The sequence below is a fragment of the Zeus faber genome (assembly GCF_960531495.2).
Source record: "Zeus faber genome assembly, chromosome: 20".
Lineage (NCBI taxonomy): Eukaryota > Metazoa > Chordata > Actinopteri > Zeiformes > Zeidae > Zeus > Zeus faber.
In genome coordinates, this window is record NC_137207.1 from 5,262,502 (window position 1) to 5,284,656 (window position 22,155).

Here is a 22,155-nt window from a genome sequence, read left to right on the forward strand (position 1 = left end):
GTACCCTTTCAGGTCATCTAGCAAGTAGACCACGCCAATATAAACGGTTTTGAATGGTTTGACGTGACACTTGGGTGCCTCTCACCTCCCTTAAATGTGCCTGGAATTGAGTGGCATTCATCATCCGGTTCCGCAGGGCACTGTTCACAATGAAGCGGTCATCAGTGTGGGATGTGGCCAAAGGACGTCCACTTCTATACCTTTCTGTGACTCTTCCAGTCTCTCTGTGTCTCTGTTGGAACCTGCTGATGACACTCTGTGACACTCTAAGCTCAGTGGCCACTTCCCTCTGAGAACATCCTGTTTGAAGCCTCACAATGGCGAGGTACTGTTGATCAGTTGTTAGGTGTCGTCTTGGTCTCATGATGTCAAAATGTGAACAGCATGATGAAGAGGACTGTTTAAATACCAATTCTAATTGAACCAGGAAATGTATTGGTCGATTCATGGATCAAACACCTGTTGTGAATTTTGCCGTTCAGCTCCTTGTTAGAGAACAGCAAGTTGTGCAAAAAGTACTGAAACATTGAACAGTTGGACATGTGCATTCAAAAGTTTAGAGAAGGTCAAATTAAGTTCACCTGTAAAGATTATAGTGCATTTTAGGTTCATCCTGAAATTTCACCCGAAAGCCGAATATCCCTAACTTTTTTGAGTAGTGTATAGGTATGTGTGTGTGTGTATATATATATATATATATATATTTTTTTTTACACATATATATATATATATGTGTGTGTGTGGGTGTTGGTAGGTAGGTAGGTAGGTATGTGTGTATATATATTTAAATGTGTTAAAATGAACGTTTGTTCACCATCAGCGGTACGTCCCACCATGTTGCCTTAACATGCCAGATGGATATGTATAACCCCTACCCCGGAACAAGAAGCCCGATCCATGAGGGCCCCACCTCACAACTTACAGGACTTAAAGGATCTGCTGCTAACGTCTTGGTGCCAGATACCACAGGACACCTTTCAGAGGTCTTGTGGAGTCCATGCCTCCACGGGTCACAGCTGTTTTGGCAGCACAAGGGGAAGCTACACAATATTAGTGGTTAGGGTTATTCATGTGCCCTGCCTCTGTTATTAGTATGTGTATATTTCAAGCAGAAAGTATCATATATATATATATATATGTATATGTGTATGTATATGTATATGTATATATGTGTGTGTGTGTGTGTGTGTGTGTGTGTGTGTGTGTGTGTGTGTGTGTGTGTGTGTGTGTGTGTGTGTGTGTGTGTGTGTGTGTGTGTGTGTGTGTGTGTGTGTAAATAACTGTCATGTGCTATTTAATGTACTTCCTGAAAACAAGTTATCAAAAGAACATTGAGAAGCCAAGTTAAGGTAATTTAATTCAACTATTGATTAAGCACCTACATCTTGTGAAAGAAATGTCTTATTGAATCGTGTGTCAAAGCACACAACGTTGGACAAAAGTGGGAGCACAAGGTTCGGCGTTCAACCAAAATGAGTTTGGAATTGAGCCCAGACCAGTGGCTCTGACAGGGCAAGTCCGCTCTCCATGTGAGGGCCACAAACAGTACCGCGCCGCATCGGCGGCGGCGCTGTTGTGGGGGCTGCCTGCCGCACACCTGCCAACCTGCACGCAATTTGTGTACATACCAAGCAGGTCTTGGTCAAAACAGTGGGGTCCAGAAATGACGAGCTGAAACTACGCACAACATGAATGAATTGGTCCGTTTTCAGTGTCAGAAATATTTTCCGATTCTGTGCCGGTCAAATTCACACACCGATACTGTTCTTATGTACCGTCCTCGTAACACTGCTCCGATACTCAAACCCGATACCAACGTAATGTAACGTAGTTGGAGCTCAAAAAAAAAGAGAGAGAAAGGAAGGAAATGTCGGCTGTCTGGAGGTACTTCAAGGTAGAAAGAAAATTAGATATTAATATTAAATTGTTTATCTATCGCCTGACTATATTCTCACGTTGTGCAGAGTGCGTTTCTACCGCCGTCACAGCTTCGCCGGTGAAAGTTTTGACTCTTTTCTGAGACTCAGAGTTCTGAGGTTCTTGAAGAGTCACTCAGTAAAACGAGTCGATTTGAATCACTAGGTTTAGCGCACGGTCAGCGAAGGACTTCCAGTAAACAAAAGTGAGAAGAGTCTGCAATTTATTTCATTTGCTTATTTTTAATGATTGCAATTTATTTGCAAAGTACCATATAAGTATAATATAAATGTACATTTGCGCTTTTGAAGTTTGAACTGGACATTTCCATGTTAGTTATATGTTGTGTTCTACTAAAACTCAATGAGAGTTACAGGTTGCATTATACTGAAACTTGGTGGCAGTCCCATATTGTATTTTACTGGAACTCTGACAGTTTCATGTTCTATTATTGTTCCATAGTGAATAATCAACAATATTAAACACACAAGTGTCAAAATCAGCAATCTCACTCTTGTGGTAAATGAAAATTGCAGCTATAGTCCGTATGTGCAGCTGTTCAGTCACATGAGCGTCGTCAGATCACGCAATGTATTTGTCATTGACGTACAGCAGATCGGAAATCGGAATCTGCAGGTCAGACTTAAAAATCGGAAATGGGAATCGGCCAAGAAAATTGCAATCGGTGCACCTCTAGTTGGTAAACATGTTTGGTAACTCTATGAGATGATACATTTCAAGGGGCATGTCCTAATGAGATGAGTTTGTATACTGTATATATGGTTAGTCGTAGTAGCTCGCATACGATGTGATGATCCTCGTTACGAGACGGCTACGGTGTGAATTACTGATGGAGTCATTTAGCTGCAGTAACTCAAACAGCACAGAGACTCCCTGTTACACTGTTGTGGTCCTAAAAATATTTTCCCAAGGTTGGCAGGTCTGCTGATGCATAGACATTAACAAAACTCACACACCAGTCTGATCTAATGTACCCAGATTATTAGATATAAGATTATTATATCATACCATATTGAGTATTTTGCTGTATAATGTTTAGTACTCCTCACTAAACAACCTACTGTTTGGCTCTCTGACCAGTCTGTATTGCGCACGGAGTCTCAGCCTCAAGCGTCTCATCTCAAATCACTGTTCTCAGTCTCAGTGTCGTTCCCGCAGTCTGTCAGTATTCACTACACTAGCGTTCACAATCTCCAAGACTGAAATAATGCTAAGGGGGCGAGTCCTCGCTTATCGACCAATTTGCTTAACGATTTGGTCGTAGGAACGGAACTCGTTCGTTACGTGAGCAGTACCTGGATTTGATTACATTTTAATTTGTATTTTTCTGTCATATACGTTATATAGTCACAGTATAACAAATGTGTGCATGTTTTGAAGCCATTGGCTGAGTAGTGACAGTGCAGTACCCAGTAGTGACGATGTCATATATTGGACTACAGTATATGTGCTTGTGTACTTGTTTAGTAATCAAAACTAAGAGCATGTAAGAAAACAATATCTGTGACTCGGTGCGCTGGTTGGAGGCTTGCACGCAGTAAAATCCCGCAGTGGTTAAATTTTGTACATCCTGTTATGAAAGCCACCAGTGACGAGAACCCTCTTGCTCCATCTGCAATCGGTACACAATGTGGTATTTAGGATTCCCTGGGAAAAAAAGTTATTTTGAGAAATATTATGTAATTACCATATGCTGTCCTAATACCCCTAACTGTCATTTTTTGCCTATTTGTTAAAATATTTCCCGTGTCATATGGGCAAATAGCATTAATTTTCTTTCCACAATAATTGCACAATATTCTCTCTTTTTTTAATTATAGGCGATTAAGATGTATGGCGTCAAAGAAAACATTAAAATATTACTAAAAAACGTGACAGTACTGTAAAATCATAACCGCTCTTCACAACTAAGAGATATCGTTGGTCTGGATACCCAAGTCTCTTTCTGGACTGTACATAATATAAATATTCATATGTAAATTAATGTGTATGTGATGGAGGAATGTTAACAGACTGTATGGAATGACTGCATTGGCTGACTGTGTATGGCTATGCCTCGGTATGCCGGTCAGAACACATTTGACAGGACCCTAGGTCAGGTTTCCATGCTTTAATAATGCACAGGGAACCATGGACAGAGTGAGTGATTTTAGTGAAAGGAGGGATTTATTTTTTACCATTGACACACTAAACCACAGGAACTTTCCCCAGGAACTAGGAACCTTTGGAGGAACTCAGTGCGTTTCCACCACAGAAACCAGGGTCTAAATTAAGTTCTGGGGGCAAAGTCCCAGGAACCAAAAGTCCCTGCTCGGGGGGGGGGGGTAGTCCTTTTCAAAAGTTCCGGAACTTTGGGGGTGGGGCATGCAGCGCTGAACATTTATGATTGTTCGAGTACTCACAGAATTTTATTTCAGCCACTATTTAAAAAAAATCGGTTTATTTTTAAAACCGTTTTCAATCTGTCCGTTTATTTTTCTTAATGTTCCGTTTGTACAAAAAACTGAAAATGAAAACAGTTTTTTATTTTGAAAAAACAAAACACGATTGTATATAAATGTATGAACACACAAAGTGGTGCATGCTGCATATCGTGTAGTGAATACAATTTTGGCCTCGTACACAGTAGACCCAGGTTTGATTCCCCACGCATCAATGTTTTTCAATATGTTTTAAAGTTGAGGATAAAATCTTGATTGTGAGAGTGAATATTATATATAAGGACCGAAGAATTAAGTGGATGAAGAAAGACAACCAAAGTGATATTCCACTATCACTTTGGCTGGCTTTCTACATCCATTTCATTCTTCTTGTTGGTGTATAGGCTCCTGCATTACTGCCACCTACTGGACTGGAGTGGAGCAGTTTGTTGTATAGTTGCACGCAAAAATGACTTGTAAAAACAGACACTTTTTCATGTGTCAGTGGACGGGCTGAAGGAACCTTTGAGTTCCTGGGACTAAAAGATTTGGATACTTTGGATGGAAACGTGACCAAACAACCTTAACTACTGGAAGTTCAGCCTGGAATGTGCCAGCCTTGTGGTCAGGTCCGACTCCTCTTTGCAATACTATAGTATTACACTAGTATTGTATAGTATTGACGTAATTTCCTTGAAGGACTGTTACTCGTTATCAGTGGGCCTTTTTAACATGCATATTTTCTCCAAAAAAAAAAAAGGGCCCGATGAATAGTCAATAGGGCTGTCGGCGATCTCTGGCAAGGCTACCAGCCGTGCCATTGGTCTTGTATAAAGTCTGTCTTCGATTTGGATTTCTGTTGACCTCACTAACCTGTCCTTCCCAGGAAACGCTTTGACCACTCTGCCGATGCACCAGAAGGCTCGAGGCACTTGTAGGTGGATCATCATCACCACCTGGCCAGCCTTGAGGGATGCAGCATCATGGTTCCATTTTTGATGGGTCTCTAGACCAGGTAGATGGTCCCTCACAAACCGAGCCAAAAAGTGGTAAGTGAGGATCCGGCTATGTCTCCAGTGGCACTTGCTTAGCTGCTCATATTCGGGATAAATGACCCGAGGTAGTGCACAGTCATGCTGCCCCATCAGCAACAGGTTTATAGGCTACTGGGTCCAGGTCAGCAAGGTTAGAGGACAAGCACCCTAGAGGCTTCACATTAAGCATGCCTTCCACTGCTATAAGTACTGTTCTGAGCGGCTCCTCCGTCACTGTTTGTGCACCAATTACCTTGTATCTGATTGCATCTCTCTTTAGCACACACCACCGAAGCGTGGGGCAGCTGAAGGGTTAAAGTGTAAAGCTATCTGGTCCGTCGTCAATTGGTCCTTTAGGTCTGGCTCAGATTAGCGAAGATTTGTCTTAACTCTTTCTCCCCAACTTTGAAGTTTGTGCCCTGGTCAGAATGCAACTCTGCCGGTGTTCTTCGCCGAACAAACGTAAGTTTGTGAAAATTGAGAAATGAGAAATTAGTTGACTGTGATGTTTATCAGGACAACCAGGTGTACACAGCGTGTTGTGAGACACTTAAAAAGTATCCCCCACCTCTTCTCATTACATCTGCCGATTCTAATAAGGAACAGCCCGAATAATAAGGAACAGGAATTGCAGCGCTTAAGTGTCATAGTCCTGTATTAGGAGCTTTGCTATCGGATGACTGGGTTGCAGAACAATTGGGTGTATGGAAGACTCCTGTAGTCCTTCCACCCTCCTCAGCCGGCCTCTGACTCTGATCAACTCTGTTGTCTCATCGAACTCGGGGACTACAGTAGGCTGAGAATACGGCTACTGTTCAGCACAGGTTTACCAGTTTTGAGTAGTTGGTATTCATCACCAAAACTGTCTTGTTGGCCTCTATGGATGAGGGGAAATTTGGCCTTACTATAGAAGACTGCAGCTGGTTTGCCATCTTCACTAGCCACCCCGTAAAACCTTGGTGCTGCTTTGTCCAAGAGTTCACTTCAGCCGTTGAAGTTATCTGTGTCTGGCAATGTTGGGCTTGTGTCGATGATGGCCAATCTACAGGTAACAGGTCTCGTCAGCTCACCAACATCATACATTTGACAGGAGGATGTTTTGACTGGCCAGTTACTGGAATGCTGTAGGAGGAATGAGGGCCCCTTACTCCATTGGTTAGACAGTGCTAGATCTTTAATGATCTTCCCTCTGGTGAGGTCGTCTGCTGGGTTATGTGCAAGGTCCACATACCGCAAAGCTTGGAGGTCTGTTAGGTCCTGGATTTCTTCAACCCTTGCGCCTACGAAGACCTTGAAGCGACATGGCTCAGATTGAAACCAGTTGGGCACAGTCATGGAATCTGTCCAATACACAATTGCCAGAGTTTCCGTTAGAAAAAATTGGTGGCGTCTACTTGTCCTGGAAGATCTGTGTTTATTGAGCTTAAAAACAATTGATATGCAGTCTACTGTATATAGATAACGACATCATTAAGGAATGTAGATGTGTAATATATTTTTTTGAATATTCAAAATACAATAAGTCCCGTCAGTAAATGCAATTTAAAAAATAAATAACTAAATAAGTAAATAGAAACTACGAATAGTACTCCTTGAAATCAAATAATTTCCGTTCATGAACAATATTTAACAAGTGCAGCCGCTTTAATTAATATTTTACTCAAATAACATTTTGATCAAATCAAAAACAAAATAAATATGGCAGGTAGGTCTAATTAAATAAAAAAGTTTGTGGTGTTGTCCACCTTTGTCAGGACGTCCCGTGGACATATTTTACATAATGAATACTTACCGTCTGCTTTGGGTTGGAAGTTAAATATCAGATTTTCCCGGTCAAAAACCGGCAATTACCGGATAACGGAAATGCTGACATTTGCTTGATGGCTACGATTAGTTCCTCCCTAATTAGCTCTAACTACCTAGTTCTAGTCATAGTATCGAATGCTGCTTTTTTGGGGAAACTCTAGATCTCGCCATGATGAAAGTAACTTGGACATTGCTTTGTGAGTCCTCTGACCGCTGTTATCCCACCGATCCACATGCCCTTTCAGAGGCATCGGCGAAAATGTGTATATCTCTGCTGACATCTACACTGTCCATATTGGCTGTAACCTAACACCTCTGTCTGGTAAGCTGATTGAGGTGTTGGAGTTCACTTTCCCAGACATTCCATTAATGTTCCTGAAGTAGTATCCTCTGGCAAGAGTGGATCATCCCATTCCCACTGCTTATCCCACAGCTTCTACACAAGAACCTTTGCCCGAGTGGTGTAGGGCAGGATGAACCCAAGGGGATCATTTTGGAAGGCTAGGACCCTTTATACGTTACGGAGAGTAGGTGTACCGCATTCAACGTGGCGATGGTTATAGCCCGGGATATCCTCCCTGCACTGCCAACTCAAACCCAGAGTCACAAGACCTTGTGATAGCCATAGTTCGGTGCTGTCAGATCTGGCCTCTTTAGGTAGATGTTTGACCGCGTCTGGCTGGTTGCTAGCCCATCGCAGTTTGGTGACTAGTTGCTTAGCATCTTTCTTGCTGGGTAGGCTTTGCAAGCAGATGTCAGTGTGGAAGAACCTCTCCACCGAGAATCTTACGTCTTCCTCCAGGTGGCTATGGTTGACAATGTGTTGCTGGAGAGCAAAGTGCCTGTAGCCCCAAATAGTAGAACCTGCCACTTGAACAGTATATGTCCGGTGCTGAAGCCTTGTCCATTCCACGCCAAATAAATCTGAGTAGGGGTCTGTCCTCAGGGAGGAGACAAACCCGATGGAACGTCCTTATAATGTCACCACCGGAGAAGTACTCCCAGGAGTGAGCGTTATAGTGTTTCCGTAGGGAGGCCATAGGGTAGGAGTGATCTGCAAGGCTTAGTCTCTGCAGTAACGGCATCACTGATATTGAATCTTTTACCTGGCCAAGGTGCTGACGAGATGCGGCATGAAATGGCAGCATCTAATACGGTCTGAACATCCTGCTGAATAGTTCCCAGGGCTACGTCTTCTGATGTTCCCTGCAGCCCTAGTTTGGCAGCAATAGCTGCCAAGAGGATGATGTGTTCAGACCAGTCATCTAAGACAGCATAAGTATCCAACGTGCGGTTGCCATGGTGCAGGAGGACTCAGCTGCTCCCTTTTGGCCTGCCTAGGTAATGTGTCCCAGGTTGTGAGCTGACATGGCAGGCGCCTCATTTAACCATAGTTTACCTCATGGACTATTTGCAGATTGTCTTTGATCCAAACAGTTTTCTGCTCAATGATGAAAGCTGGAAATGGTGTGCATTTACTCAAAAAAGTGATCTTTATTATTGCAGAATGGACAGTATGCTCTAAATGTACTCCTTTTCCTTGCTACTGTCTGCGGTTGAATGGTTGGAACATTGGGAGGTTCCCTGGCTCCATTTAGAATAGTGACATACCGGGAAGCTATTCTTTGTTCCTTTCTCTTGTCCTGTCTGTAACCCTGGCCTCTGAACCCTTTATCCGTTGCACTCTCCTCACCCTAGCACCAGGACTCATATTGGAGCCAGTCTGAAAAGTCAATGAGAGTGTAGACCGCCCTTGGTATGTGGAACATATAGCGACGAAACGCTGCTCTTAACTCAGCTGGCAATTTTGAGCAGATGGGAGACATGTGACCCACACATTAGTTCAGCATCCCTGGCAGGGCTGAGGGTTTTGAGCATTCCAAATAGAGCACTAACTTGGAGGGTCAATCTTTCGAAGGCCACAAAGTCACCTCTTCGAATGTTTGTGCAATTTTGTTGCATGCTAGCTGGTGCGGCTTGCCACATTTCTCATTTAGTGCAGCCATAGTGTCTGTGAATTGTGTTGGTGAGTTCAAAAAGGCGTCAGCCACTAAACATGCCTCTTCCAGCTTTAGGTGGTCGACTAGCACATGATATTGGAAAGGTTCAGTCCAATTAGTAGGTAACAGGTTTTCCAGGGCTATTTTCAGTCTAGGGAACTCACTTGGGTCCTTATCCACGAAGTGTGATATAGAAGGCTGAGGTCCATGGTAGGAGGTCTCGACTGCGATACATGGTGGTGTCTGTGGGTAAGCAGCACAGTAAGGTGGTTCAGTCTGGTAATGGACAGCTGGTCAATAAGGGATTTGTAGTGGTCTGAATGCTACATGTTGTGGCAGCTGGTAACCTGGAAAACTAGGTTGTGAAGTTTGTAATCTGTAGGGGGCGTGTCATGACATTCTGTTCAGTAAAGTTTTTGATAGCCCTTGGCACTGGTGGGCTGAATGCTGGTGGATGATCAACAACTGGATTGGCCATTTCTGTTGGTAGGTGACCGATCGGATATAATCGGGGCTGTTGGATTCTGCTTTGCACGTGTGCCCTGCCTCTGCTCAAGTCGGGCTCATAATTGGAGGTGGTGCATGCTGGGATGGATACAGCCCATCTAAAGGCTCTTTACTGTGGGGAAGTTGTCTAGTTTCATCTTTAATTATCTGCAGCTCCGCGGCTTCAGCATGGTCAGCTCTGATTGTGTTCTAGTAAACTGACTTGGTAATCTGAATAACAAGCGAGTCCTCCGTATTATCTGAAGGTGAGACTGGAGAAGATTTAAGTATTATGGGTCTCTTTGCTTAAAGTCCTCTCTTAAGGTTTGGACTGTTTCCCATAGAGTTTCTGCATTTCCTTCAGCTCTTTGTGAGCTTTGTGAGCTCTGACCGTTGCTTTCCGAAGAGTTCGTCGTAGGGGAGGTAGTGATGGGAGTCATCCTGGCAGCATCCTCCTGGAGTGTTTGGTACTCATCTTCGTGCCCATGTGCATGCTGTGTAAAGTGCCCTACTAGATAGGGGGGCATAGAATTTCTTCCATCTTTATTTACCTTAAAATCTGCCAGGTAACCTGGCAACCTTGTCTGACAGTGAGGCCGATCTGACTGCCACTGATTCCTCTGCTAGTTTAGGATCCATTTCCCAAGGTAAATGACCATCCTGCTCGAAGGACTTAATGTAATGGAGGAGTTAACGGACTGCATAGAACTGCATTGGCTGATTCTGTATATGGATATTTGCCTCGGTATGTCGGTCAGAACACATTAGACAGGACCCCAGGTCAAGTTTCCACGCTTTAATAACAGCAATGCACAGGGCACTGTGAACAGAGTGAGTTATTTGAGTGAATGGATTGATTTATTTTTATTTTTATATTGGACGCACTCATACTCAAAAGTGCCAAACAACGCTAACTACTGGAAGTTCAGCATGTAATGAACCAGCCCTGTGGCCGGGTCCGACTCCTCCTCTCTATTGCACTGACGTAATTTCCTTAAAGGACTACTACTCGTTATCATCCCCGGGCGCGTCAACGATTGCTGCCCACTGCTCCTGGCTGCCCCCAATGGAGGAAGGACAAGCCAGGATGCGTTAAATGCAGAGGCCACATTTCACTGGCCACCATCAAAGCATGTGCGTGGGCGTGTGTGTGCATGTGTTGTAGTGGTGTGTTGTGTGATAATAAAAGATTCTTCTTCTTCTCTTCTTCTATCAGTGGGCCTTTTTAACAGTATATATCAATATTAAATCAATTACACCCCCCCCCCCCACACACACACACACACACTTCTGCAAGCACAAGCAAACACAATGTTATGTACAATATATACAACATTTATTTTTAATTATTAATATATAAAATAGACAATGTACTTAAAGTTTTTACCATTGAAAAAATACATATAATAAATACAAAGACCATCTTTTGTTTTGCCGTATTACAAAACATCCAGCACGAGTTTTGACAGATTCGAGAGACGAAATGTGACCGAGAATAAATGCTTTGCAACATCTGATATCAATATAGCTAAATATACGTCTCTTACATATAATGAGGGGGTATCTGTCCACACAATATAATAATGTGTTACAATGCCTATTTTTCAATGTCATATTGCTAGCCCTAAGTCGACGCCCAGCCTACTGGTTAGCACAGTTTTTACTGAAACAACTGGATTAAGGTTTTCTAGTGAATTAAGCACCGTGTCCCATCTGAAAAGGCCTCCTCAGTTCACATCCCCTAACCATCTTTCCACCACTTGTCTACCTTCTCGTTCCCTTCGCCTCCTCACATTTCCCTCCGCATCCCTCCTTCCTCCAAGCACCATCTCATCTTTCATCTTCCCGCGGACCGCGCCCTCATGCCAATTCAGAAAAGACCTTAATTACCCCCCCCCCACCCTTCTCGCCATAAATAACAAGTCACACGCACAAACATTATCACCTTGGTACTTAAATAATAATCTCCCCTACGAGAAACCACTATGAAATTAGAACAAACGCGGCGAACACGCATATATAGAAATAAAAATCCACATATAGCAACATGGCCATTTTAGCATATTCTACTCAGCTCATAACAGTTAACATTTTGGGGAAAAGAAAAAGTAATCATCTTGAGTCAAAGTACAATAATTAGAGGTGGGAATAATCCCTAAACTAGTCATATGCAAGTACTTTTGAAATAACATAACATCACAGCACTCGTTAGCTTGTCTTTTTAATAATATTGATTTTTTTTTTAAATACAAATAAAATATAGATTATAGCTCTGGTAAATGTTGCTCAACATTTTTGTCTCGTGTGGGTACGCACAAACACACACGTGTGTGTGTGTGTATATATATATATATATATATATATATATATATATATATACACACACACACACACACACACACACACACACACACACCTATATATATATATATATATATAGATAGTGTGTGTGAACGACTAACTAACCTATGCGAAGGATTTGCATTGATTTCGCGTAATCTCAGCCGGATGTGGCGATTCATTTTTGATGAGAGCTTCAGCAAAGCCGGCACACATCTGTACTTTGTAATCTAAAGAATTCAGAATCTTTTTTTTCCATTTAAATACAGAGCCACGACAGGCTGAAATACAAAAAAAAAAGCACAAGGACACTGATGGGTCGTGGAAAAAGGAGCACAACCAATTAGCACTCTGACAATACCAGACGCCATTTACACATATGTTGAAACAGAAAAAAGAAATAAATCTGTCGACTGCCTCCCTTCTCTACAGAAGGCATTCTTTCACTCTCCTCTTCTTAAAAAAAAAAGGCCTCGGATTAAAGAGAACGGAAAGCCGCCACCGGCCCCCAAGTCCATCCGCAAAAAAAGGAGAGAACTGAGGTGGCCAATGAGGGGGGGGCTTTGTGACTCCAAACACACAAACAAAACAAACACACAAGCGTTCATTTTCAAAATCAAAAATAAAAAGGTAGACAGACAAAACCCACCCACTGCTCTGAAGCAGAGACGGACCAGTGCAGGGTAGAGTGGCGGGATGGAGCGCTGGGAATGTCGGCGGGAGCGTGGACAGAGAAAAGCTCCCCGCCCCCACTCCAAACACCGGGTTTCGACACCGCTGTCCCTTGTTTCGAGTTCAGCCGGGGCCACGTGTTAATCAAGGGACCAACATGAAGTGTGTGTGTGTGTGTGTGTGTGTGTGTGTGTGTGTGTGTGTGTGTGTGTGTGGGGTGAGGCCTGAGATCATGTGACTGCCCATGAATGCAGAAGTATGTCTAATAAGTGCTTCTCGAGATCTTCCTTTTTTTTTTTCCCTTGGGGGGGGGGTGTGTGTGTGTGTGCATGCGTGCGTGCGTGGGTCTGTGTTCTGCTAAATGGTGTGTGTATTGCAGTCTGTGTTCCACGGCGGCCGGTTCCTCATCCTAGGAGCCCCCCTGCTCTCTCTGTGGCGGCTGCTGCTGCTGGGGCGGCGGGCTCTTGACGATGGTGATGACAGAGGCGGTGTTGAGGCGCGGCGCCGTGGCGAGCAGGTTCCCACCGCCGGACTCCAGGCCGCGGGCGAACCTCTGCAGGGCGGCAAGACGTGCACCAAGGCCCTCCAGCTCGCGCCGCATGCCGGCGTTCTCGGCGCCCAGCCGCTCCACCTCGCGCTGCAGCTCCTTCTTCTGCTGCTCTAGGGCCTCGCGCTGCGACACGCGCTTCACGCGGCAGCTGGCGGCGTAGCCCCGGTTCTTCAGCGTGCGCCGCCGCTGCTTCAGCTTCTGCACCTCCTCGCGGGAGAGGCCGCGCAGGTGCAGGTTGAGCTCGCGCACCGACAGCGACATTAGCTCGCTGTCCGACAGGATGGGCACGTTCTCGCCGCACTCCCTCTTCACCTGGAGCGGAAACGAGAAGACGGAGACGGCAGGCGTGAGTACGGGAAGGAAAATGACACCAGGAGCGAAAAACAAAGACTACATATTTATTTTGACCGCGTACAAACAAAGCAGCGGCCATTATGATGAGTCACTGGCACTGAATTAACAGGCCTGTCCCGCTCTGCTCTTACCTTCAGGGCTTTGCTGGTTCGTTCGGATGTCATGCTTGGACTTTGTCCACTGGAGTTTTTTTCCCCCCCTTCAGAATCCTGTCAACACAAATTCAGACAACCTGAGGAGGAAAAAGAAAAAAAAAATATTTTGAAAAAGACATTTCCAGTCAATTTAAGTGTTCCTTATCCAACATGACATTAAAAACGCTCTCACAAGACGGTCTTGTGTGTCAACTGGGTATAAAAAAAAACCGAACGAAAAAAACATTTAAAAAGAGAACCCAAGGCTCCTCCGCTTCCTTCCCCAAAAGTGGCCTTTCATTCATGTGTGCAATTTGATATGAAAGGATAATAAGGGTTTGAAAAAACGAATCGAAATAAATAGAGTGCCCTCTCTGCTGACTGGAAGGGGGGTGGGGGAGTCACGGTGAGCCCGGCCCCCTCGGTTGCTCAAGGCAGGTGTTGTCCTCAGAACACTTCCTCTTATCAGCTTTATCAAAAGAAAAATAACCGGACAAAAAGAAGAAAAAAAGAGAGGAAAAACCCCACATGCTCCAGTGGTTCCTTGTATGGCAAACAGAAGATTGGTTATTTGTCGAGATCACTCGCTTTCTGTTGGTATTAGAGGTTAAATCAGGGCCTGGTGTTTTGTTAACAGTCAACAGTAAAGTCTGTTGATGTTTAAGTTAATTGTCAAAATAAGAAGATAGTGTACACATACTAATGTACGCACAAATTTTAGCTACATGACAGACCTGAAATTGGAATCTGTTCACACCGATTAACGACTTGAGTTGGCTATAGGATCACCAAAGCGTCACCAATAACATCTCAAATCCCTGCGATCGCCACAAATGATCCAAGAACGTCACAAATCAATTGAGATCCAAGAAATCACCACACAAACGGTGGCTTGTGCTTTGCCCAAATCCCCATAACCAGGCATGTGAAACTATTCATCCATCTCCCATCTGTGCGCACATACTCCGCATCACATTACCCTGAGTGTTGCAAACTCAAACAACGCCCCCCCCCCTCCCTCCTCGAACCAGTAAAGTGTCTTTAAATGGCCCTGAGACGAGCCAAGCCCCCGAATACTGCATTTCCCGACAGGCACCGCGGCCAAGTCGACTATAACAATGGTTGCCCAACCACGAGACGGCGGTTGTAAACCGACGTGACCGTTTCCTAAAGTCAGGGTGATTCAGCAGTACTGTCTCCCCCGCCGGTGTCCTCGGTACACGAAGCCGCCAGCCAGCACCGACGACCCGCGTTCCAACCTACACGCTGTGTTTATCCGTCATTTGTCGGGGGTTTTGTTTTTTTTCGCCGTCGCTATATTTAGATCGCGCCGTATTAAAGCTGTCAGATAGAAAAAGGCACGACAAACCACCACGGGGGGAGAGCCAACAAACCACATCCACGGCGAGAGCAAAGAGAGAACAATCTACGACGAATACATATGTATATCTGTGTATGTGTGTGTTTACAACAAGGAATTCCGGTGTGGAAAGGGGGGATTTTGGAGTTAAAATCCGTTTAATCGGAAAAGTACATTTCCATATACAAGGAATTTGTCCTGGGTGGATTGGTGCATTATTGCGTAGTCGTTAGAATAAGCATGAAAAAATGACCAAAAAATACAAATATATATATACACACATAAACAAAGGATTCAATGCACGGGCTAAATCGAATTTTTAAAAGGCTATGGCAGGGGCTAGGTGGCTGTATGGTTGCTAGTGTTGACTGGGTATACATATAAACAGCATATTCTGTACAGGTATTTTACTGTATGTTACTTCAACAATCCGCCCATGCCCTTCCACGGAACTAAGTAAACAGCCGCCCCAAAGTGCGCAGGACATCCATGTTAGCTTGAAATCACTCCCTTTAAAATAGATTTAAATGTACAGATCCATAAGGTGAGGCCGCACGCTCCGCGGCTTGAACGGCGATCGTGTTTTTGTGGGGGAAACGTACCTCCCGAATACAGCGTGTTCGGCGAAATCAAGCATAACATTGACGTATTCATTTTGCTTAGGCTGGCTGAAAAAAAAAACATGCTGCTAGCGCTTTAGCATGGAGGGTGTGCTAGCGGGCTAGTCGCGGATCACAGCGATCGGTCGCTTACTCACTTGTCCTTGGTTCGAGAGTTGTGGACGAAAACCAGTCGCCGGCGATAATTTGTCCCCCCCCTCCTCCTCCTCCGCCAAGTATCTCGGGAAATGTGGAGGTTTTTCCCCAAGCGCAACGCGGCGAATCTATCCGCTGGGTCGAGGCGAGTCTGGCGACAAAATGTCAGTCCGCCTTTTCCCGGAATTACTCCGCTCTTTGAGGTTGGATTCTTTCATTCATAAAAAAAAAAAAAAAAAAAAAAACACACACACACACAGCGACACTGACGTAAGGCCCAAAGAATGGGGGCGGAGCTCCCCCGCCCCCGCAGCGTACTCTGCAACGACGTAAACAAGGAATCCCTGCGTCCCGAAACCTTTCCACCCCGCCCCACCCCTCTCCCTTCCCCATAACAAGCCCCCCGGAGCGGTAACAAGTTAGCTGCTGTTTAACGCGGCGCAACGCGCAGCAAGCCCGGGCGCTTGTGTCGAATGCGGGGGGGGGGGGGGGCGTAGGGTGAATACTAACACACGAAAAAAAAAATCCAGCACGCCCCCCGCATTCCTTTAATAACAGCAAGAAACAATAAAGGCGCTGCCATGTGGAGGCTGCTCGGAGTTGTTTACCACGCTCCTTTGCTCTTCTTCTGGGTGCCTTTTTTTTCCGAAAAAGTACTCACTCGAGTATAGCTGTTGACTCCGCGGGTTTGCCCGCTAGATTTATGAACAGGACCACGGAATTCTAACGTATTACCACAAGTACTGTATTACCGCTGTACCACAGCCGCGCAAAACTCTTCCCCCGCGGCACACGGTGTTTTTGTGGGACATGTGGACGACACGGGGGTGGTTGTGTGTATCCTCGGGAGCAGTCTGCCGCTCTCCATCGGTTCGGCAAAAACAAATGCAATAACAAAAATAAGGAGCAGTTTAAATCGTGTTTGTTTTAAACTCTTGCGGTTTTAACCTTTTCTTCTTTTAAACGACTTTCTTCTGTATCTCACGAAGCACTTTGTAGCTTGAGAAATAAAGTTATACAAAAATAAGGAATGGTTTAAATCGTGTTTGTTTTAAACTCTTGCGGTTTTAACCTTTTCTTCTTTTAAACGACTTTCTTCTGTATCTCATGAAGCACTCTGTAGCTTGAGAAATAAGGTTATACAGAGAAAAATGTTCATTATATTATCAATTAATGATTATTCATTAAACGATATCTGTGGTATATCTTCTTTAGTCTGTACTTTTGCTTGCTTTGTACCACGTTCCCTTTGCATACACACCGTTTATGCCATGATATACACACTATATTGAGGTTTTTTTTGTGCTAAGCTGCGACAACCAACTTGTTGTAACATTTTGTGTCGCCACGGAGCACGTTTTCCTCGGGAAGGGGGTGTCCAACGCCTCGCAGCGACCTGTTTCCGAGTTCCCCTCGAACGCAGCATCAGCGGTGTTGTCGACGACGGCGGCCCGCTGCGATAGGACCCCCCTCGTCCAGCAGGGGGCGACACTTTATGTCGTCTTGCTCTGCCACCGAGCGACCCTCGCGTCCCGCCGTAGAACAACGCGCATGCTCACTCGCCGGTTGACCTCGGGCTTGTCGCAGCAGCGGAGCACGCCTCTCACAACTGCAACCCCCCCCCCCCCCCCCCGCCGCGCAGGCTGCCGAGGAACCGGGGAAATCCAGTAGATTCAGCAACTTAACAAACATTTCCGCCTGGACGTCTACACAGTTTCCATTCCGTGTACACGCAGGAAATCAACGGTTCGTGCGCGCAGCTCGTCATGGCCGGAATTGAAGAGCTCTCTCCCGCCGCCGGGCCCGTCGCCACCCGACCCCCCGAGGACGAAATCGAAGACGACGACGATGAAGATGTACGTCACATTTCGTCCACGGCGCGGTTATTATTTCACACAAAGCTGTTTCTCAGCAGCTCCGATAACAACGCGGGTCTTGGCCTTCCTCTTGGGCTTTACGCTATGAATGAAGGCGTCACGGGTTAAAGGAGAAACACCTTTGTTATATGTTTGACGGAAAAAACCGAATATCGTCATAACCTTGTCAGAGAATTGGTTTTCAACGTGGTGGTCCGGCGCTCCTTCAAGAGGCTCCCCGCCCAAATGATCAATTGCTAAACGTCCCCATTATTTAATTAACAAGACGGCAGCACCATGAGAGAAAGCACAAGAATCTGTCATAGTTTCACTGTTATCTCCCTAACTGTATTACATACTGGTGTGGGATTGTTGACTAAATATGTCTTCACTAAAACATCTTCTCAGATTGGGGTCCCAGCGTCTATGCCCATCAAATTGTGCCTCCTTGATATTGAAAAAAGGTTGAAAGTCACAGACTCGCCGCGGACATTGCATCCCATTTCCCCGGCCGTGAGGCTTGGTGTTAATGTAGTGGCATTGCTGATGGTGTGGATTCTAACCTCTTCCTCCGTGTTCCAGTTGGATGAGACGCTGATGGAAAGACTCTGGGGTCTCACCGAGATGTTTCCCGACACGATGCGCACTGCTGCCGAGGCGTCCGCCCACTGCTCCGTCTCCCTGGCCAAAAAGCTATACAGGTGTGTGAATGACTAGTACTATCATATACAGTGCCAGTCAAAGGTTTGGACGCACCTACTCACTCAAAGGTTTTTCTACATTGCAGAATATTAGGACATCAAAACTATAAAATAACACATATGTAGTAACCACAAAAGAGTTAAACAAATGGTACTGGCAAACTTTCTCATGTATTTTTACACAGATGTACCAAGGGTCATTATAAATGAAAATGTAGCAATAAAAATTGTCTACTGCAATCACCCTTTTGCTTTACATGAAAAAGATGGACGTCTTCATCATCAAACCCGCTTCACACCTAGTCCGGAATCGCGTCCGACATTCGGATCCTCCTAGTGACCGTCGGGAGAACTGTGTCTAGGTTTCGCTAGGCACTCTAAAAGCTCCACATACCAACGCTGAGTTACATGACATTTAGCAGACGCTTTTATCCAAAGGGACTTGAGTTGAGTGACTTGGGGAAAGAGCGGTGGCGACGCTCTGCACCTGACCACGGGAATGAACTGACTCTTGTCTTGCATTTAGTCAATTATTCCCATGGATAAGATAAATAAGATGTTACGTTATTCATCCCCATGGGGAAATTCAGATGTCACAGCAGCGCCAAATGGTGCAAGTCAGGACGGGGATAAAAATAAAAAATAAAAAAACCCCCCCCCAAAAAACTATCATATCAAATATGAAAATATCAACTCGGGCTGCGCTCTGAAAGTCGAGGAACAGGGTCCGACTCGGTACGATTGTTTTCTGCACGGAGAGGGGGTGTATTCTTGAATCATGATCGGGGAGAAAGTAACGGAGAAAGTGTCCCCATTACACATGGTTTCGTTCCAAAAGGAGACGTAAAATAACCTACACCTAAAATAAAAACACTGTTCTGGCGCGCCGACTGCAAGCACCCCATCTTGTGTACAGTCGGAGAGGGAGACAGGTGTGCAAAATGCGCTCCAATCGCTCCTCTCCTCGCCTCCTTTGTACATTAAAAATGACTAGACATATGTTAGATATTTTGTTGAATTGTGTACTTACATTATCCAAAATGTTTCTGAAGAATATTCAAACGGTCCATTTCATTAGTTTGCCTGTCAACAGTGTCATATCCCCTTTATACCATCTACCTGCTATAAGTTCTGGGGAAACATGGGGAGTGATCGTCACATCGTCACATCATGTCAGAGTGAGGCGGGCACTCGATGAAGTAGCTAACATTCCCTAGCCACTGTCTTCTATTATTGTTTGTATTTCTCTACTATAACTCTACTAACTATTGTTTGATGGAGCACAATTACTGCTATTTCGTGGTGCATACATGAAACATAAATGTAAAGTAGAGCAACAGAAAAAAACAATAAGTGACATCTATAAGAATGTGTAAAAAAAAAAAAAAAAAAAAAGGTCTGTTTTTGTTTTTAAATAAAGCTGTACAGTTTGTTCAGGAATGTGCAAATGTTCAGTATAAAGTGTAACAGTATGTGTAATGTACACGGTTTGCTGCACGTTCTGTCATTTCTCTGTCATTTTTCTGCCACACAGCATCATTTGTTTCAGAAACTGCATGTCATTTTTCGACACAGTAATCCAGTGGAGACCTCATTTATTGATAAGATATTTCAATATCGATGTTAGCTTTCTACAATGTGCTACGATGCCAGCCACCAAGCTAATGTGTATGTGGCGTTACTTAATACTTGACTAATTAACGTGAATATAACATTAATAATTTACCTTGTCCGTGAATATGATTTAGCCGCTCTAGCTTAACGTGCTGCTCACGCTACACTTTGTGTCTAGACACAGAGTGATTGTTTTGATCGAGAGACCCCTAGCGGAATAAGTTACATATTGTTTGTTTAAGGATGTAATAATTCATTTTGTGCACGTGTGTTATAGTTTCTCTCGCTCGGCACTGTGGGTGGGCACGACCTCGTTCATGATCCTGGTGCTTCCAGTGGTGTTTGAGACGGAGCGCCTACAGCTGGAGCAGCAGCAGCTACAACAGCAGAGACAGGTTTGTGACTGTGGCAATAAAATGTATTGAAATTAAATACGATTGTGAAGTTGTATGAAGATGATTTTATTTGTGTTTTTGTGTTCTATCACTTAAACTCCAAAAATATTTTAGTCTGAAAAGTGACTTTCTTGCAGCATTTCTTGACCGTAAAATCCCCCGAATAAAATTACTATTTTTGCCATATTACAGCATATACCAATTATTGTTATCAATACATATTATAATTATGTATAACAAACAATATATATTATTATAATATAACCGTTTATTTTCCAAACAATATATTTAGCAATAATACTGTAAATATACTATAATAATAATAATAATCATAATAATAATAATAGAAAAAAGTAAAACATTAATTATTTGTCATAATTTATATTTATGTTTTGTAAAACATTCTTGAAGAAAAATTCCAATACAAATTTTTTTCCTGTATTTCAAAATATACGCGGATTCCTTCCGTGTAGTCGATTGATTTTAGAGAATACTGTCAAATAGCAGAGGTCTTTGAGCGACGCTAATTCACTGTTGGAATCCAGCAACGCAATACGTCTTATTGCACCAATGTTTCCTCACTGGTTAACGATAGGTTAATTGCATGTTTATTGTGCGCTAGTCGATGTGAGAAAACCGTATTGATTAAACAACAATGATGACTTTTTATGCTCCTCGCTTGGCTTTCAGATCTTGTTGGGGCCCAATACCGGGATGTCTGGCGGAATGCCCGGCCTGATGCCTCCAGTGCCCGGGAAGATATAATGATGATGAAGGCGGCGGCGAGCCCCGGAGCCTTGCTGCCGCCGGCCAAAATGGAGGCAGCTCTATGGGAGAGACGGAGAGACTTGAGAGGGAAGTAGAATCTGAAGAAAAGCTCTACCCCCATCACGCGACGACAGACTTCATCGGCCAATCAAAACGGTCGATGCAGGACGTGAAGGAGCATATCGTGGGTTTTGCGGTTAAATACTCCTGCGTGCCCTTTCAGACTCTCTCTTCAACTTTGACACCTTGCATAGACTGTCTTTTTCCCAGAGCGCTGTCCTGTCCTCTCTCTTTTTATTTTTATTTTTTTTTTAATATAAAAATATATATGACTTATCGGTGATGTTATGAAACCGGCTCCTGAGGAGAGCATCTGGTGAAGGTGAATAATCATAAAAAAAAAAAAAAAGATGGTGTATAAAATAAGTTCTAGGGGATGATGTATGTCATTGTATTTGCGGTCTGAAGAAAACTCATATGGACATGTAATGTAAATAGACATTTCTGCATTTGAAAGGAACCGTAGTGCTATGTCCAGTCCCCGATGTTTGCCAGTTCTCTCCTCTGTGGAGAGTCCTGATCCACCGTTAACTGGCGTGCAGAACTTTCACACTGTCGGGAATAGAAGTCTCTTTTCTAGGCCGACATGAAACGGCGCTCGGGTAGGTTTAACATTTGGCATTTCTATCGGTACATTTGTGATGTTTCACTCTCCCAACCATGTCCTCTGTATGATCGAAGTCAAACAACTGTAAGGAGTCTAGTAAATGACGTTCTCTGTTTCGTCTGCTGTACCTCATCTAAATCGAAGAAGTGGTTGTTTTAACATTAAGCCACATGGGACACCCAGCAACAAAGCCATATCGTGGTGTTTGTCTTATAGTTTCCGAAGGGTATGTCCATTGAAATTATGTAAATTGACACCAAAATTCCTTTTTAAGGTAGTGTGACCATGGCTGTTCTCGTGGCACA

The 22,155-nt window shown here is 44.1% G+C and overlaps 2 protein-coding genes across 4 annotated transcripts in view; one reads left to right on the top strand and one right to left on the bottom strand.

Annotated features, from left to right (window-relative positions):
- Nucleotides 1–10,998: 10,998 nt before the first annotated feature.
- maff (v-maf avian musculoaponeurotic fibrosarcoma oncogene homolog F) lies at nt 10,999–15,972 on the bottom strand. 3 transcript variants are annotated; one of them, XM_080021053.1, is made up of 3 exons: nt 15,852–15,972; nt 13,732–13,832; nt 10,999–13,558 (listed from the first exon to the last, which is right to left on the bottom strand). In XM_080021053.1, exons 2-3 carry the CDS (start codon nt 13,762–13,764, stop codon nt 13,106–13,108), a joined length of 486 nt encoding a protein of 161 aa, XP_079877179.1. In that variant the 5' UTR covers nt 13,765–13,832; nt 15,852–15,972; the 3' UTR covers nt 10,999–13,105. The 3 variants fall into 3 exon arrangements, with proteins under 3 accessions (XP_079877179.1, XP_079877180.1, XP_079877181.1); XM_080021054.1 differs by lacking the exon at nt 15,852–15,972 and adding an exon at nt 15,697–15,718; XM_080021055.1 differs by lacking the exon at nt 15,852–15,972 and adding an exon at nt 14,469–14,521.
- A 1,510-nt stretch (nt 15,973–17,482) lies between these two features.
- The window catches only part of tomm22 (translocase of outer mitochondrial membrane 22 homolog (yeast)), a 4,862-nt gene continuing 189 nt past the window's right edge, over nt 17,483–22,155 (top strand). The window contains exons 1-4 of the mRNA XM_080021718.1: nt 17,483–17,705; nt 18,288–18,406; nt 20,298–20,415; nt 21,106–22,155. The exon at nt 21,106–22,155 is cut by the window's right edge and continues 189 nt beyond it. Coding sequence (XP_079877844.1) covers nt 17,616–17,705; nt 18,288–18,406; nt 20,298–20,415; nt 21,106–21,180 — 402 coding nt within the window. The 5' untranslated portion in view covers nt 17,483–17,615 and the 3' untranslated portion in view covers nt 21,181–22,155. The remainder of the gene's footprint in view (nt 17,706–18,287; nt 18,407–20,297; nt 20,416–21,105) is intronic.

What these genes read in the sequence shown, in the direction of transcription:
- maff (XM_080021053.1), bottom strand. Translation starts at nt 13,764, where the DNA reads ATGACATCCGAACGAACCAGCAAAGCCCTGAAG. An exon ending in GAACCAGCAAAGCCCTGAAG is followed by an intron (nt 13,559 to 13,731) that starts GTAAGAGCAGAG and finishes TTTCCGCTCCAG; the next exon opens with GTGAAGAGGGAGTGCGGCGA.